At 40.8% G+C, this 19,040-nt stretch overlaps 1 protein-coding gene across 1 annotated transcript in view; it reads right to left on the reverse strand.

The window, feature by feature from the left end:
- pth1r (parathyroid hormone 1 receptor) overlaps positions 1–19,040 on the reverse strand; it is a gene marked incomplete at both ends in the record, with an annotated part of 53,227 nt that overhangs the window by 12,751 nt on the left and 21,436 nt on the right. Inside the window, 3 exons of the mRNA XM_080546554.1 lie at positions 745–869; positions 1,618–1,728; positions 13,682–13,784. Coding sequence (XP_080402680.1) covers positions 745–869; positions 1,618–1,728; positions 13,682–13,784 — 339 coding nt within the window. The remainder of the gene's footprint in view (positions 1–744; positions 870–1,617; positions 1,729–13,681; positions 13,785–19,040) is intronic.

Consider the following 19,040-nt stretch of genomic DNA (forward strand, 5'->3'; position numbering starts at 1 on the left):
GGTTATGGATTTCTGATCAATGTAGTATAACCTGTCATGTTCAAGGGATACGGTACAGTAAATACAGCAGAGTACAGTGAATTGCCATACATGTAAATACAGTATGGACACATTTAAGCTGCTTCCAAAAGTTTTTCAAACGCATTTTCATCATTGTTAATAAGTCTTCCCCTCAAGAATTGGTCACACTTATCATAATCCATTTGAGTGGAGGCAGTTTGTCACATCAATACAGGATTGATCAGATAGTAAGACGTAGTTCAAGTGAGACGAGGGCCTGAGGTCATCTGTTCTCTGATTCATCCCATGCACTGTTCAGATAGTCATCTCCCTGGAAACACTGTCCTGCATCAGTAAAGAACGGTCTTCCATTAGAAATTAACCATTTCTTTGGGTACAAGACCCTTCCGGTGGCATTCCTCATCTACACGAAGAACAGGTTTCGTTCGTGCCTATTTTGGTCATAGTAACTTTTCCTCAAATGAGCAGGAGGAACATCAGAAATATCCGAAACAAGTAGCAGCCATGTAAGGCTATAGTATGCACATTCACTAAACAATAAAAGCATAACAAGGGTGATATGAACATGAAAGGGCCTTTTGTTGATTGAAATATGTCCCATATTTATTGTTAACGAACGCACCTCGATACCCTACTGTTTTGTGTGTTCCTTTTGTGATGAGTCGCTGACGAAGCTACTGTACAGTACTGCTGGGGGGGGGGGGGGGGGGCGTTAACGCTCACCTTCTCATGGTTCTGGTTGTAGTGTGAGAGGAATTTAGCACATTCACTGTAATTGGCCCAAGTCTTGTTGTTGGCGGTGGTGATCTCCCAGGTCCCATTGTTGTCACAGCGACGGTACGCTAGTCCTGTTGACGACACACACACAATCATATAAGTCTGCCATTCACTAGACATTCACTACACACACACTCATATAAGACTACCATTCACTACACACACACATCATATAAGTCTACCATTCACTACACACACACATCATATAAGTCTACCATTCACTACACACACACACATCATATAAGTCTACCATTCACTACACACACACATCATATAAGTCTACCATTCACTACACACACACACTCATATACGTCTACCATTCACTACACACACACACACACACACTCATATACGTCTACCATTCACTACACACACATCATATAAGTCTACCATTCACTACACATTCACTACACATTCACTACACATTCACTACACATTTAGTACACATTCAGTACGCATTCACTACACATTCACTACACATTTAGTACACATTTAGTACACATTCACTACACATTCACTACACATTCACTACACATTTAGTACACATTCAGTACACATTTAGTACACATTCACTACACATTCAGTAGACATATTCACTACACATTCTTAGTGTACAAGCATAGTGTAGCACTAAAGGCAACAACACCAACATTTTGTTGGTTTGTCACACACAGATTAAGTTCTCCTCCTCCTCCTCCTCCTCCTCCTCCTCCTCCTCCTGCTGCTGCAGCATGCGGCCCTCATGTACTCATCTATACCATCATTGTGAATGAGCCTCAAGGACCAGAAGTGTTGAGCCGCATGCAGGCCCAGTCTTACCTTTATGGTTGAAGTCAAAGATGTACTCAGGACAGGAAGTGGACACCAGCTTCCCTGGAGACCCCTCGGGCCAGCAAACGATGCCATCCCACTCTGGCGAGCAGTAACCATCTGCAAACACAACAGCAGGGGGTGACATTTAAGACTAGAGACTTAGAGACTTAGAGACTTAGAGACTAGTGCTCACTGCCTCCCTCCAACATGACATGGCTGGAGGCTTGTTTTCCAGAGCACCACCAGAGCAACTTTAACCTAATGTCATGACCATAAATAGTATGCAAATTCAATTTCACTTGTGACTTCTGACGTAATGCACAACTCCAGTCACCCAGGGTTGGGATGTCTACTGAGTAAAGAAGATTTTGAATTAGAAGATTATTACGTTGCTGATGTCCATAAATCAAACTAAAATAAAGTCTCAACTAACCAGCACGGCATGCCTTCAACAAACTTTGGTCTACATCCATACAGACGGAGCAAAATAGATTGTGTGGAAAGTGAGGATTGTGAGGATCACAGAATACAACAGCAACATCCGAAATGTTATTATTATTGACATGCTATGAATGATATTCCAATGACATTATATGTAACTTTACTGTGAAGCACTTTGGTACATTTATGGATGTGACGTCATATGTAAATATGGATGACGGCTGTACAATAACAACAAAGAATGACTCAACAAAAACAATGCTTTTTCCCCATTGATTTTATTTGAGTAAAATGGTAAATGAAAGAACTACTGTATTAAAAGCTTTCAGGAATGGGGGGAGCTAATTTCAGTACCCAACCAGTGAACGAGCTTCTTTGGGTCTTAGGAAAATTATTCTCTCACTGGAATCAGCTGAGCATTCAGAGTCTTCCCCGTTCACCCTAGCTAGCTCATTTCCATGTATATGTTTCCAATAACGACTGCATTTCAAACACACAGGTTTGTAGTTTTTTTTTTTTTACTTTAATATTTATTATATGTAGTTATATTATATACGTATATATATATATATATATAACTTATATGGAGTTTTTGTTTGTACAAATAATCCAAAGTATAAAACAACAGTATACAGAATTACAAGAGTCCATTATTGAAAAAGGGCGTGTAAAGAACCAGTATCTTGAAATGTATATATCTAGTCCACAATCATTTTCCACTGTGTCATACATCAATTTCTTCCATTCATTAACAAAAACATTTTCTCTCACTCTAAGCTGATATGTCATTTTTTCCATAGTATAAATCTCTCTTATAATTCCTAACCACTGTTCGATGGTAGATCACAATTCTTGTTATCGCCTTTTTGCTTGCAATCAACAATATCTTGGTTAAATACTTATCCTCATTAATGACACAATTTATATATGACACATTTATATTTCTGAGGTACATAGCCATGCATTCCTTAGGTATTGTACATTCCAGAATGTCTTTAGTTGTAATATGTACATTTTCCCATGAGTGTAATTTATGACATTTCCCAAAAATGTGTGTGTGGTTTGCCTCTATATTCCCACATATCCGCCAACACGGTTGTTGTGAACTAGTTTGTTTACTCTTTATTTATAGTAGCGGGTTCGATTTTTCCATCCAAACTCCTTCCAGGTTCTTGAATTTATAGTGGTGTGTTGTGATTCGCACATGTTGAGCCATTCTTCTCTTTCTTCTCTCTTTCAATGTTCAGCTCCCTCTCCCATCTATCCCTACTGGACATAGTGGAGGAAGCTTTACCTCTCCCATCTATCCCTACTGGACATAATAGTGAAGGAAGCTTTACCTCTCCCATCTATCCCTACTGGACATAATAGTGAAGGAAGCTTTACCTCTCCCATCTATCCCTACTGGACATAGTGGAGGAAGCTTTACCTCTCCCATCTATCCCTACTGGACATAGTGGAGGAAGCTTTACCTCTCCCATCTATCCCTACTGGACATAATAGTGGAGGAAGCTTTACCTCTCCCATCTATCCCTACTGGACATAGTGGAGGAAGCTTTACCTCTCCCATCTATCCCTACTGGACATAATAGTGAAGGAAGCTTTACCTCTCCCATCTATCCCTACTGGACATAGTGGAGGAAGCTTTACAGTCACTTAGATTTTGGAATATCAACGATTGGCTTGAAACTTTTCCCACTGTATGTCTGCATCATTACATCAGCACTCCAAGGTTTTTGAGTTTTGTATTTCCTTTGTAAAATAATCCATGAACTGTAAATATATATAAAAAAGTCCTAATTTTCTAATCCATATTTCTCTTTCAAATCCTGAACAAATAATATTTCCATTATTGACCACTGCTGTGGTCCCCTTTCTCACCCAATTTGTAATGTTTTGGGCACACAAACTTGGTTTAAATCTATCATCATAAGCAAACCAGCTCAACAGTCTCACTTCACTTTCCAATGTGTACTGTTTAATTAGATCAAACCAAGTATTCAGTGTGTGTGAACTTACTGGATCTATTGAATCTTGTAATACCTTCACTAGTTTAGTAAGACCAATTAGGGATTGGATTGGGATGTCCGTTCATCTCAATATCTTTCTACGTTGTGCTATAGTCTTTGTCACACCACTTGATCACTGGTCTGAGTTGTGCTGCAACTTTTAAGTTTGGGAGTGCTATAGCGTTTCTGTTTCAGAAGTGTTTCATTATTTCTAAGTGTTGGAATTCAGGGAGTTTGTGTTGATGGGAGCTAGTTAGTTTAAGCTAGTTGTTTATGCTCCATTTTTGGCTCGGTCCTGGACGTTCTCCTCGTTGCTAGTTTCAAGGTCATGTACCTCAGATACGCTGGATAAAACAGGACAATGATTGACAGATCCATTGTTTCAGTTAGAAGTAGTTTGCATTGAGCAAGGGGAGGGAGAGTGCAAGAGACACTTCTGAAGTCATTGCAATTCCCATTGGGAGAGAGAAGACAGAGAAGAGAGTGAAGAGAGAGAAGAGAGAGAAGAGAGAGAAGAGGCACAGTCCTGCATATGGTGCCTTTGAACAGACGCTGGCAGCAGGGGAATGGAATGAGCGACGGCCAAGGAAGTGTGGGAAGTGTGTCTTCACACTAGGCTGCTGCCTGTGGTGGAGATGTTCAGGTATGAGCTAAGAGAGAGGGACCTGTAAATGGGTACCTATACTATACTACTATAACCAGTACTCAAGTTGTAAAAGAAAATCAGGGGGGATGGTGGATTTTATCATATGGGGACAATTTTAGCATCCCCACAGTGTCAGTGACTTGGTAAAAATGTCATTGCGTGTGTGCGTGTCCCCTCGGCCACAGTATTTTACTCAATATGCGCTATATGTTGAAATAATAATTTTATTAATTTAAGTAATAATTGTGCCATTTAGCAGATGCCATCCCCCCTCAACTTGCCTATAACAGCTCCCCATGACTTTTCCTTGACTTATAATCAAAATTCATGGATTGATGCATATGCCAAACATTCTGTACTGTATTGTTCTATAACGGGCTAACATGCAGTACCTAACAGAACCTAAAATCTAATCTGTGTCTGGGGTGAGAACGTGTGAAAAACCCTCATCAAACCTTATTATAGCCAGGATCAAATGTATAGCTTTCTGTGCCAGAAGCAACAGTTCCAAATCAAGTGTAAAATTAAAGTGTATCGCTGTAGTACATCTCAAGGAAACGTATTCCCACGTCATGCTTACGGCCTTGAGAAGGCAAGCAACACACATACCATATGTGACAGGGTCTGGTGAAAAGGTCTTCAAGTAGGGCAAGGCCATTTTTCAGGGGTTTTTTCAGTGCAGATTGTAAGCTTTGAAATGATGCGTCATACATTGAAATCTGAAAATAGATATGAAAAAAGATATGCTTATTTGAATGTTGGTAACCTCAAACCAAATAGCTCTGAATCAAAACACAAGCAACGCAGCTGCTAGTAACTGTCAGCTAAAAACCAAACAACATCACAACATGCTAAAAACACATAACTACACATCATTTGATGATCACAATCCTTGCTTTTGAACACGTCCTAAATGTAACTTTGTTTACAAGCCTACAGCAGACAATACAGTGAATCCAATTCAAGTATTTAGTGATCCTATAACTGTTGTTTGTTATATCGAGTCGGCACTTCAACACTTTCAGAAAAACAGAAAACTTTTTGGTCATTTTGCATGAATTGAGAATTGCCGACATTCGGTCCTTTTCACCAGACCGTGTCACATATTGATGCAGTCACTTGTAAAGTGTCTTTGGGCCGACACTGCAAAAAAGCTCTCAAAAAGAAGAAGAAAAAGCAATCAAATGGGGGAAATATTACTTAAAATAAGCAAAATGATCTGCCAACAGAACAGGACAATTTCACATCAAATAAAACAAGTAAAGATATCTAGTCTAAAAGAGCCTACAGATATCTTTAAACGAGTGCGACCAGTCTAAAAACAAGTAGATTTGTCTGAATACAAAAAAAAATCTTTAAGAATTATTTTCTCAATATATAGGACAATGTGCTTAAATTTAGCAAATGCTAGTGCCATCATCTTGAAATATGGATATACAGTATGTTTAGGAAATATATCTTTAAACCAGTACAGTTACACTAAAAGTACATTTGTTTGGATCCAAAGAAAATATTTAAGAATTATTTTCTCAATATGTAATAAAATGTGCTTACATTTAGCATCCAACCCTATTGCAGTCACCTTGAAATAAGTGTTATTGTTACGTCACATTACACACATGTAAGAGAGCAACATTATTTGGCTTTGGTTTCTGACATTGCAGCACAAGACAATAAGGCATAGGCAAATTTAAAAAAAGGTAGTCTGTATACATGGGAACATGGGAAAGCCTGTTCCTGACACATGGTAGCGGTACATGGGTATCTGAACCTGCATGGTGTTACCACAGCACTCGCATGCTTCAACATAGCACATCTTGTTCTGCTCTATAGGTTTCAGTTATGGATCTTATGTCCCAGATTCCGCAAAATCAAGAAAACAACACCAACAACGGCACAGTGTGCTGGCTCTCCAAATGGAAACAAAGATACTATGTTACACCGCAAGAGAGATTCAGTTGGGGAAAAAAAAAATGTCTCTAAACTCCATCTCTTGTTTTCTAGTTTTAATCAATTATTCTTTGTACAGATGTACTGTATGTGTCAACAATTCTCAATGAATTAAAGTTGCTTTGTCAAAGAGCCTTGCTTCGTCGAGGCCTAGAGATGACTGCATGAACTCCCCTTCCTGTATCCACAACTGCATGATCCCTGAAACTATATAAGCAGCACTTTAGGACAAAATGTTTCTTAATTGTTCACTAAACCAATGTCTGTAGAGGCCCCAGCCCTCCGATAGTGGAATTGTAGTCCCTTTCCCCACAGATTCCTGGCAAACGCTGGATTTTGGCTTGGCTTTTATATTCTATTATTGAAAACATCTGCCCCACTCTCACCACTAATAACTAGTTAAGGATAAAAACTAAAACTGTGTTCTCTTTGCTGTAGATCTATTTTCTCGTTCCTGTAATCAAAATCACAGAGAAACATCAGAGGCTATGACGAGATGCCTTTTTATGTGCCTTCAAACCGGTCTGTCACTTTGCACATAATTAAAGAGTAGACTGCACCGTATGCGTTCAATTGATTTTTGGAAGATTTCTGGCTTGACAGAGCTTCACGTTCTCAAAATCATGAGGACCACATGTCCTGCGAGTGTGAGAGAGAGTGAAACCGGTTTGAAAAAAGGTGCTGCTTTGCCATGAGAAAAATGATCAACTTTTTACCACGTTTTACTACCTTAGGACCACCTACTAACAGGCTCAAATGAAACACCAAACACACACATATAATTTCCTGTAAAATCCATGACCATGATTTAAATATAAATGTGACTATGGGGGGACTCTGGTATCGATGATGTCATTGAGGTTTTTATTAAGGTTTATTAAGGTTTTCTTTTCCCTCCACTCATTTTGATTCAGGCCCTGCAGATGTCAAAACATATATCGCCCCCAAGTTTTGATATATGCAAGCTTTTATGATGATTGCTGATGTTATTCTACACCCAGACCACAGGTTTGAATGCTGAGCTATTTTCACACACTGCAAGGTCTGGGCCCTTGAACCCACATCCCTCCACTGTCCTACCCAGGCAAACCTCAGTGTCTCCCTCAATGAAAACCTTGTCTCAGGGAAGTAATGGAGACTCCTGCGTATTTGAGGCACAAATGAGAAATAATAACAAATAGATGGGGACTTCACAGTGAAACACTGCAACACAAGCAAGAGTCTGGCCTTGACTGAGGCTGGCGCCACACCACTTCCAAAATAGCTAGAATAGCAAGATCAATTCATTACTATTTGCTAATTTTACATAGCCGCACAGTGCAAACAATTTGAAACAGTCCTCGCTTCCACGGTTCTAATAATAGCTCGGATAACCATGGGTTTACCGTGGCAGGGAAAACACCAAGGGTGGTCACACAAGACATAGGGCAAAGACAAATCTGGACCAAAAGCCAAAGTCCTCAAAAATGCATTCAGTTGCTATTCTTTGAGGTTGACTCAGCACACACACACACAGGTTTCAAGGTTTTTCCACAATAGCAGACCGAAATGAGCAGAGGTCCAAATGGAGTGAGGTCTTGTCTTGGCCAAAGCCTTGCAAATTACGCAAAAATAAAAACTATTCATACATTTTAATGGCCAGTAGCAGAGACAGTTTCCACGATCATTTCTGCAGGTCATTATAAGGCTTAGGCCTAGTACCACTACTGTACCGTTCATCATTATGTGGAACTCTCAACCACCAGATCGAATACAGTACATTTAACAATTATCGCAAACCGTTGAAGTGAGGTTCAAATTCAAAAAAGCTTGTAAACAAAGTGCTATAAAAGCAACTTATCTGAAATCAAGCATACCAAATGAGGTCTCAAAGCATGTAAAAAGCACATCAGAGCCTCTTCCTCTTAATTTCCTTTTAAGCTATTATTGGAAAGACGTGTGCAACCTTCCAAAAGGGGTCGGAAAACAGCCACCAGATAAAGGCCAAGACTGATCCAGTCCACCTGCGTCATAAGGTACTGTAAGCACCTCTGACGCACTACCGCCTCCCCGCCCTCCCCGCCCCTCACCCCTCACCCTGCCCAGGGCCCCCAGGGACAGCTATAGTACCATACAGAATCCACATCCAGACACCAGACAGCACCGTAGGCCCAGTCTACTGAAACAGTGTGGGGCACATTCCAGCGTGTTTGGACATTTCTGACAGGGGTCAGTCAGTACACACACATGTGGATCAGGATGTCATCAGATCTGCCTGGCGACCTGCAGGGGGCAAACTTTTTTTTCAAATTTTTGCTCCGTGGCCTGGGGTGGGGTCTAGTGGTCACATACATGCCTGGGGTGGGGTCTAGTGGTCACATACATGCATGCCCACGTCGGCATGGGTTGGAATCCGGCTCACGCCCTTCTGACGTACCCTTTCCTCCTTACTTTGCTATCTTTCTCCACTGTCTTTATCCAATCGCTTATTTACTGACTGCCCCCCCCCCCCCCCCCAAAAAAAAAAGATGTCTGTTCTGTGTGGATGCAGCCACTGAAAGCACATACAGCCTATCAAATAAAGCGCTGGGGAAGGAATGCGGACATAGTAGTGTACTGTAAGCCAAGGAGAATGAGGAAACATAGCATGTTTGTATCTGTGATGGGATCATTATGTCGGGATAACAACATGTGCATGTAGGTGTTTACAAGGATCCAGCAACAGCATCAGATAAGAACTAGCCTACATACAACCACCACATCCAATACAAGCCACATCCAATACAAGCCACATCCAATACACGCCACATCCAGCCACAGAATCATATTAGAGAAAGGAAGCACACCCCACAACCATGTCAAATAGGAACCATCCAACACCAGCCTCATGTCCAGTACAGTGTAACCATGTCACCCAATGTGTCTTAAAACAAGGGATGTGCCACTACTGTATCTGCACATGTTAGCAAAGGGAAACCATCAAGAAAAATGGTTGAAAAATGACATGAGATTTGTGTTGCCGTTGGTTACAGTGGATCCAAATGACATGTGAAATGGAATCTGACTGGATGTAACATTTTGACCTTATACAATATTGGAAGGAAAATGTAGAGCGGGGTGAGGGAGTGGCTGTCCCCTGAAAGTCTACTCCAACATACCATGGGGGTATTCCATCAACGTCGCTAAAGGAAAATCCAGGGTTATTTAAATAACCCTATAATAATTGTAATAATAATAAAAATTTAAATAATAATAATAATAATAAGACCAGTTTTTGATAAGTGTCGCAATATTTAACTAAATAAGCCTGGATTTTGCTTTAGCGACGTTACTGGAAAAGCTTGAAAGGCCTGATTCACACGACACGAAAGTGATGTCAGGCTTCATTAGAGGTGATGGTGATCAGGATTCTGATCTTAAAGCCCTCAGTGCTCTGCTCAGCGTCAGGGGCTAGGATCCTTCTGATCAATACACTGAGGAACTGCATGAGCGCTTTTTTCCCATTTTCCTATAAACACCAAAACCATCTCTAACAGTGTTTTAATGACAGTCATCAGCGTACGCAGGATGACTTTGAGTTGCATGTTGAGTGAAAACAGAGCCGTGGACATAGTAGAATATATTCACACTTGGGGAGACATAGTGAGATAATATAATAACGCTGGGTGCATAAACAATGCCCTTTGTGTTCTTAGTTTGGGAAAATAAACATTTGTAATGGTGGGTTTCATTTATAGAAAGGGGTTTTGTTTAGAACGTCTTAAGAACCCAGAATACAAAGGGACCACAATGAACCAGGGTTAAGGAGAAAATAATCTGACTGGCTGGATACCAAAATCCAAAAATGCTTCAGAACAATAAAAAAAAACTCACCACAGAAAGAGGGATGCTGGGGTCAGCCCAAAAATGATGCTTTTCACACACCCACAAGTAAACAAATATGTACTGGAAAAAAAAAAGAAGCCGTGACAATCCAAACAAAAAAAAGCCACAGGAAAAATAAACGACATTCTTCAATCTCGGTTTCATACTACGGTCCATTGTGTGCAAAGTGACAATAAAGTATTGTAGGTGTCAGGCACATGGCTCCTGTGAGCACAGTGGGGGAAATATGTATTCAAGACATCAACCATTTTTGAATTCAACATATTTCCATTGCAGCTATTCACATGAAATATATCAGACATTGGTATTAACTCAATACAACTACAGAGAAAATGTAACATTCCAATCCATAAAAAAAGCTATGTACAATGTAGAATGACACAGGAAAAGTATTGAACACTGTAAGAAAAAAAAACACTAAACCAGCTTATACAACAGTTAGTTCCGACCAAGTAATTTGATTGGACAAGAGGCATTCCATGAGTTACGATATATAGTATAACAGCACTGGGACTTTTAACTATATGTAGCACTCCGCCGCACAGGTGTTAAATTACCGTTAATTAGACTACATTGTTACTAAGAAGACATTAGCCAATCAGCGCGCAAAGCAAAACTCTCCGTTTTTAAATCCTCAATTTTGGCCGCCATTGGCCAAAAGCTGTAATTTGGCTCTACAAGTGTTAATATATCATTTTATGAAGTTTTAATATGTTTTCAGGCGAGAAAGTAACCATATATATTCACAAAATGTATCCGGTTTATCAAAATAACCCGTTTATATATCTGATATCTGACGTTTTTTCCCCCACTTCTGTGGGAAACTTCGCTAGTTGAACAGTCCCGTTGAGGAACTATTTTTTCTTGACGGAGCCAAAATAAATGATTAAATAAACAAACAAATCATAATCTGTTGTCACTTATTACTGTTAACTAATAAATTGTGCTGTAGAACTGTTGTATAAAAGCAATATCACACTCGGTGATACGAGGCCTGGCGGCCTCGTACCTACGACCGAATCACAGCCGTGCTGATATTCAGTATAACACACTCCCTCTCGTGTGATATTGCTTAATTATACCACTAATGGGTTCTCCTACCTGTGCTAATTAGAATCAGCTGGGTTAGTGCATGTTGGTGGGGAAGTACTTCCACTCTCTGAAAAATGGTTTCCCACCTCTGAATGCAAGTAAACAAATCATTTATCTGTGTAGTTGTATTCAATTAATACCAATGTCTGGTCTACATTTCATTGATTCCATAAGATGTTGGAAACATTGCGTTGAGATTCTGGTCCATGATGACCTGATTGCATCACACAATTCCTGCTCAGGTGCACTTTCAAGCTGTTCTACCACATCCCAAAGGTGTTCTATTGGATTCATATCCAGTGAAGAACACTGAACTATGTACTCGTCATGTTCATGAAACCAGTTTGAGACGACTTTTGCTTTGTGACATGGTGCATTATTATGCTTGGCAGTAGCCATTAGCAGATGGGTACATTGTGACCATTAAGGGATGGGCACATGGTCAGCAACAACACTCAAATAGGCTGTGGCATTCAAGCGATTGATTGGTATTAACAGGCCCAAAGTGTGCTAAGAAAACGTTCTCCACACCATTACACCACCTGAATGAATGAGAAGGTGTACATGTGTTCCTATTGAAGTGTATATACAAATACTGGACAGTTGGATTACCAGATGTTGCAACAATCTGCTGGCTTTACAGAGCTTAGACGTTAAACAGAGTTGTGGCTAGATGGTAAACAGCTACAAATGAGAGTGACATCAATGAGAATTGGCTGTGAACCTTCAGACTTGTATTTGGGACAATAATTGCATCTGCAAGCTGCCTGCTGCTATATGTCCTAGCTGTGCTTTACTGTCTGGAGATTTTCACAGGCTTTTCATGACAAAACATGTGTTGGCTAGCTAGCAAATACAGCTTCCAGGGAACATTCATGCAAACTTTTTTTAAAGATGTGGTTTAATTATAGAGAGACAGACATCAAGCACACAAAAGTGTGATTGAACAGCTGAGGACTGCAGCTAGTTTGCCTTGGAAAGCCTACTGTCCTAGGTACAGTAGCTTAATAATAATAATAATAATAATAATAATAATAATTCATTATATTTATATAGCGCTTTTCCGGGGCTCAAAGACGCTGACAATATGGGTACACTGAAATAATAAGCAACAGATAACATAGAACACAGAGTTAACGAACAGGCACAGGGAACCATTAACACAGCAATGTCCAAGGGATGGGCAAGGTTAGGGGAGAGGGTTAAGGGTAGCGAAGGTTCTATGCATGGGAGAACAGGAAGGTTCTATGCATGGGAGGACAGGTAGGTTCTATGCATGGGAGGACAGGTAGGTTTTGGGTAGGGAAGGTTCTATGCATGGGAGAACAGGTAGGTTTTGGGTAGGGAAGGTTCTATGCATGGGAGAACAGGTAGGTTTTGGAGGTGGAATTTAAAAGTGGAGAGTGAGGGTGAGCTTATTTTTATTTATTTTTTTATTTGTGGTTGTTTGTTTTAGTTAGCTAGAGTAGTATTCTAGTTTCATGTCTTGAGGATGATTTTTTATACTGTATGGTAGCTAATTACATATCTGCATTTCACTGAAATTGTTGAAAGAATAACAAATAATTGTAATTTCTTCTGTGGCTTTGTGGGTTGATGATCAAACAATTTGCACCAAAGGGCTACAAATTAGGTTTAACAAATAATCTGTAAATAATTTGCAAATATTTATGTGAACAGTTTATAAAGCATTTAAAAACATTAATAACTGTTGGAATAATTATTTATTTAGAGTGAGTTTATTATTTATTAATGGTTTATAAATGTCTCATAAATTAACGTTAATATAAATGGACTGACTTATTCCAAATGGCCTCTCATTCACCCATTTACACACCAACGGCGGCAAGCTACCATGCAAGGCACCAGCCCGCTCATTGGGAGCAATTTGGGGTTCAGTATCTTGCCCAAGGACACCTCGACATGTGGCCAGGCGGCGTTCGAACCGCCGATCTGCCGACCTTGCGATCATTAGACGCCGGCTCTACCTCCTGCGCCACAGCCGCCCCTGAAACCCTGTAAATGGTTCCATTTTTATAATTGTTTTTATCCCATCACAAATACTCACCACCAATCTTGTGCTTGTTCCTGATGGCTCCCTCACATTTCCGTTTGGCTTTAAACAACAGGCCGATCTGTTCTTCTTTAGTGAGCACGTCATCTGCATATACCTGCATGGAAGGGCAAACACATGGAGTTGGTGAGAGGGTAATCATAATCTCATAAACATAGACAACTGAGATGACAACACCTCATATACCGTAGCAGAGAGCAGCATTGCTCTGAGAGCAAATTGGATTCGCTTCATCAAAATGAGCATTTGATGCAAGTTGACACCGTCCTGAAATACATTCATTGGCTGGTATCCAGATATGAGTTTCTTGACAAACACAGCTGCTCCACACACCCCACACACCCATACTGTACCGGAACAGCAGCACCCAGCCAACAGCAGTAGGTGGTAGTGGTGTGTGCATGGATGAACAGCAGCACCCAGCCAACAGCAGTAGGTGGTAGTGGTGTGTGCATGGATGAACAGCAGCACCCAGCCAACAGCAGTAGGTGGTAGTGGTGTGTGCATGGATGAACAGCAGCACCCAGCCAACAGCAGTAGGTGGTAGTGGTGTAGTGGTGTGTGCATGGATGAACAGCAGCACCCAGCCAACAGCAGTAGGTGGTAGTGGTACAGGACAGTAGGTGGTAGTGGTACAGGACAGTAGGTGGTAGTGGTACAGGACAGTAGGTGGTAGTGGTACAGGACAGTAGGTGGTAGTGGTACAGGACAGTAGGTGGTAGTGGTACAGGACAGTAGGTGGTAGTGGTACAGGACAGTAGGTGGTAGTGGTACAGGACAGTAGGTGGTAGTGGTACAGGACAGTAGGTGGTAGTGGTACAGGACAGTAGGTGGTAGTGGTACAGGACAGTAGGTGGTAGTGGTGTAGGACAGTAGGTGGTAGTGGTACAGGACAGTAGGTGGTAGTGGTACAGGACAGTAGGTGGTAGTGGTACAGGACAGTAGGTGGTAGTGGTACAGGACAGTAGGTGGTAGTGGTACAGGACAGTAGGTGGTAGTGGTACAGGACAGTAGGTGGTAGTGGTGTAGTGGTGTGTGTATGGATGACATCCATTATCAAAATCCCATCAAACATGTCAGTGGCACACAAGCATCCTAAAAGGCAGAACCTTTTTTCCTCCTCGGTACGTTTAAAACTAGGGATGCTCCGATTTATCGGCCACCGATTTAAATCGGCCGATTTCACTCCAAATGACTCGATCGGTGATCGGCAAAAATGGCCGATCGCAAAAACCGATCTTTTTTTTTTTTTTTTTTTTTTTTCCTGGGGAAGACAGATAACTGAACAGAAAACATAGGAGGACGTAACAGTATGTAAACCATGAAGGCCACGTTTATGATGTCTTTTATACAGCCATATCGACTGACTTGGGCTTCAGGCCCTAACTGGGTGATAGGCCAGACCTTTACTATGCCATAAAAATGGGTCTGCGTTTGCTTGGTGCCTAATGGATCAAAACTTTTGTCTAAAAAGCAAAAAATATTTAGGCTATCCAGTCAGTTATGTATTTTTTTAAAAATCGGTATCGGTATCGGTATCGGTTGATCTTGAGGAAACAAATCGGTGATCGGTATCGGCCCCAAAAATCCAGATCGGAGCATCCCTATTTAAAACCAAGTCAAAGTGAGGGCACCGTGCCAACTGTAAGTCACCATGATTTGTGTAAACGTAAGTTGGTTACATATTTTTATTCCTGTCTTAACTGCCCATGAATCAAAGGGTTATAAAAGACCTTGTGGTTCTTTTCTTGTCTAAACAGTATCAGTTTCCCTCTTTGTTTATAATCCCAGCTGGTACTCTTGTGATTTTAGCCACTCTGTGGGCAGTACCCATTAGCCACTAATCAGACATGACACTGTCAGAAATGGGGAAAAGAGACATTTTATAGCAAAAACTTTTCCCTCTTACACCTCACAACATTTTCTCAGCTTTCAGTCACTGGCGCTCGAGAGAGGCATAATAGCCCAGGTGTGGTTTTCCATTCAAGGAAGCGTATTCTCTTCCAGCAGGTCCCTTTGGCTGGCTCCACTGTGTACCCTGGGATCAACTACCATCACTGTGTACCCTGGGATCAACTACCATCAGCAATAAATACATTTCTATTGATTTTGACAGGTGTCATCTTTGGCAGAGGTGTCAAAAAAAGGTGAGGTGTTTCACAACGACTTTCATAGCCAAAGCCATAAGCTTGCCAAAATCAATAGTTTGGAACATCATAAAAAAAATATATATATATAAAATAAAAATAAAACACTGGTGAGCAAGCCAAAAGCATCATTAAAAAGGAAAGAAAGCACTGGTGAGCTCAGCAACCGTAAACAGACTGGTAGGGAAAGGAAGACTTCTACGAAAGGATGACCGAAGACCATCATCACCGAAGACAATCATTAAGAAACCCCCCCAAACAACCGTCCTAACGACCAGGAACACTCTGCAGGAGGTCGGTGTGAATGTGTCAGACATCATCTGAACGCAGAACTACAGTCACCAGCTGAACCACAGAGGCTTCACGGGAAGGTACAAACCAGTAAGTATTAAACAGAATGGTCAGGTTATAGTTGACTAAAAAGCCTGTATAGGTCTGGGATGTTCTTGTGGACAGATAAGACGAATATGTTCATGTATCAGAGGTGATTGCAAGAGGAAAGTTTCAAGAAAATATGACCTGCCCAAGATTTACAGCATACCACCGAATGTGTGATAAATGATGGAGTAGGGTGTTATGGTTCGGGCATGCACATTATAGCTGCCACTAGAACTGGCTAACTTGTCTTAATTGGTGATGTTACTGCTGACAGTAGCAGCAGAGCATAGGCTGCGTTTACACCGCCAGGTAGAAGTGACACAATTCTGCATTGTTGCTCATATGTGGCACAGAGGGGATATGTTACATGTGTAAGCAGTAAAAAAAAGCACCTTGAATCTGATATTCTCAGATCCGATTCAGGCCTTCTCATACGGGACAGATACGAATCGGATATGTGTCATTTTCGACTGCGATCTAACCAGGCAGGTCGCATATAACGCTCAATTCCGATTTGCACGTAATTGAAAACACGACGGTCTTCGCATTTTGATGAAGTTTGACGTTAGTTTCACTCACTTCAACAGTGAAGTCCTCTTTCTTCTCCGACTTAAAATGTGCGCAATATTTTGCGGACCTCTAAACATACTTCGGAAAGCAATGGCTTTATATTATAATATATAAAAAGTATTATCATTTCGGTCTCGTTTGCATCCATTGCAAGTGCCGGCTGTCAGTTTACTTTAGTTTTCAATGTACACATGCGGGTCGATTCAAGTGTTACGAGTGTAAGCACAGGTATCAGATATGGGTCATTTTTAAAAGTAGTAGTAGCAGCAGGCGTTCCAAAAAATCGGATATAGGCACTAAATCTGAACTAGGCATTACGACCTGTGGTGCAGTGGTGTAGTCTACGTGATACGCAGGACTACGCCGTATACCCACTAGGAAAGGCCAAGGATTTCCGTATACCCACTTTAAAATGTGCGAGGATACGTAACAGCGTTTTGTGACAGAAATGTCACACTTTCATTCATAGAATTCACCCCGTCTGTGTTACGAAGCACTTGACTTTTGGACCATTGGGACTGACTATAGCATCATATACCATCAACGGGGGGAAATGCGACATGAAATATGTCCAAATGCAGCACTATCATGTACAGATCATTCTTATAACATGTAATGTTAGATATATAGACAGGGAGCGCAGATTTATTTTTATGGCGTTCCGAAATGAACGATATGAGGCTGGGAGGGAAAAATCACAGTATACCCACTAGAAAAAACTAGACTACACCACTGCTGTGGTGTAAATGCAGCCATAGCGTACAGAAACAGCTTGTCTGTTCGAGTACAAGCAAATTCGAAAATCTATTGGATGGCACTTCATCATACACTATAACAATGACCCAAAACATACTGCTATAGCAACTAGGGAGTTCATAGCCAAAAGTCTTGTCCGGCCTAATCAAATCTTCAGATTTAAATTAAATCAAACATGCATTTAATTTCCTGATAAGATTTTTGTCATTAATACCTAAAACAAGCAACAACTAAAGAGGGCTGTCGTACAGCCTGGCAGAGCATCACCAGAGAAGATACCCAGCATCTGGTGGGGTCAATGGTTTGCAGACTTCAGGCAGGTATTGCATACAATATTGATTATATACAATAACAATGATGGTCAACCGAATACTAAACATGAGTGCTTAATCTGGACATTATATGAATCTATCCCATTACTTCTGGTGCCCCAAAATATAGGGACAAAAGTGTTGTAATTTCTGTACAATTAATGCATAACCTCATAGTAATTGTTTGATTTCAAATCCTAACTGGTTGTGATATAGAGGCAAAAGAAGAAGAAAAAAAATGCTTCACTGTCCCATTATATCTAGTTATGTATCATGTATTATTATGTATTATGTATTATGTCATTAGTGTGTTATGGGTTGGCATAATATGGATTTCAATTCATTTTTAAGACCAAGCAAGAATGAACGTGAATGTCTAATCATTGGGGAACTAAGACATGTGTGTTTTGTCTCTGCAGCGAGAGCGTACAGCCCCTTTCAGAGCTGCACATACCAGGCCCCCACAGGGCTGCAGAACATGAAACCATAATGCCTGAATCCATCAATATTTTCACTACTTTCAGGCTCGAAATAAGGATGTCCATTTTGAGACCTGAATGGAGTTACAGACGGAAGACGTTTATGGCTTTGCACAGTAAACAACCACAGATGGAACAACATCTCCCCGCGGACGAACAAGGATAGATACAACCTGTTTACTGTACTGGCTAAGCCAATATAGAATATTCCAACGTCCATTCCAGAGACGCTAAGATCATTTTCATCTAAATCGTTGACTTCTTGTTACTTTATGCACGGGTTGTGCCAGTGACAAGCCAGAAAAGCCCCCAAAACCGGCCTTGCTAACGTCAGCTCTTGAATAGACAGGTGTCTTCAACATGGGGGGGAGGGGGGGGGGGTTGTTGTTTGTTCAAAACATAATAAGTGCAAATGGAATGACATGGCTCTATATGTGTGTCCAAATGCAATATTTTCCATTTCAACCAAGCAAATAAATGTTCTTAACTGTGTAGCCCAGTGTAGCGCAACCCTTTAATCGACATCATATTCATTTATCACACATCAATTTTAAGAGATTTGGCCTGTGAACGTTAAAATAATGCCCAGAATAATAGTTTAAGCTCAAAAACAAACTAGGACACTTGGCTGTGCCAAATTGTGTTTTTTAGGCATAGCGTGGTAGTAGAAACATAAAGAATATCTCCCACTGAGAGACAGCAAGCCAGTATG

Source organism: Nansenia antarctica (assembly GCF_963989245.1).
Source record: "Nansenia antarctica genome assembly, chromosome: 16".
NCBI lineage: Eukaryota > Metazoa > Chordata > Actinopteri > Argentiniformes > Microstomatidae > Nansenia > Nansenia antarctica.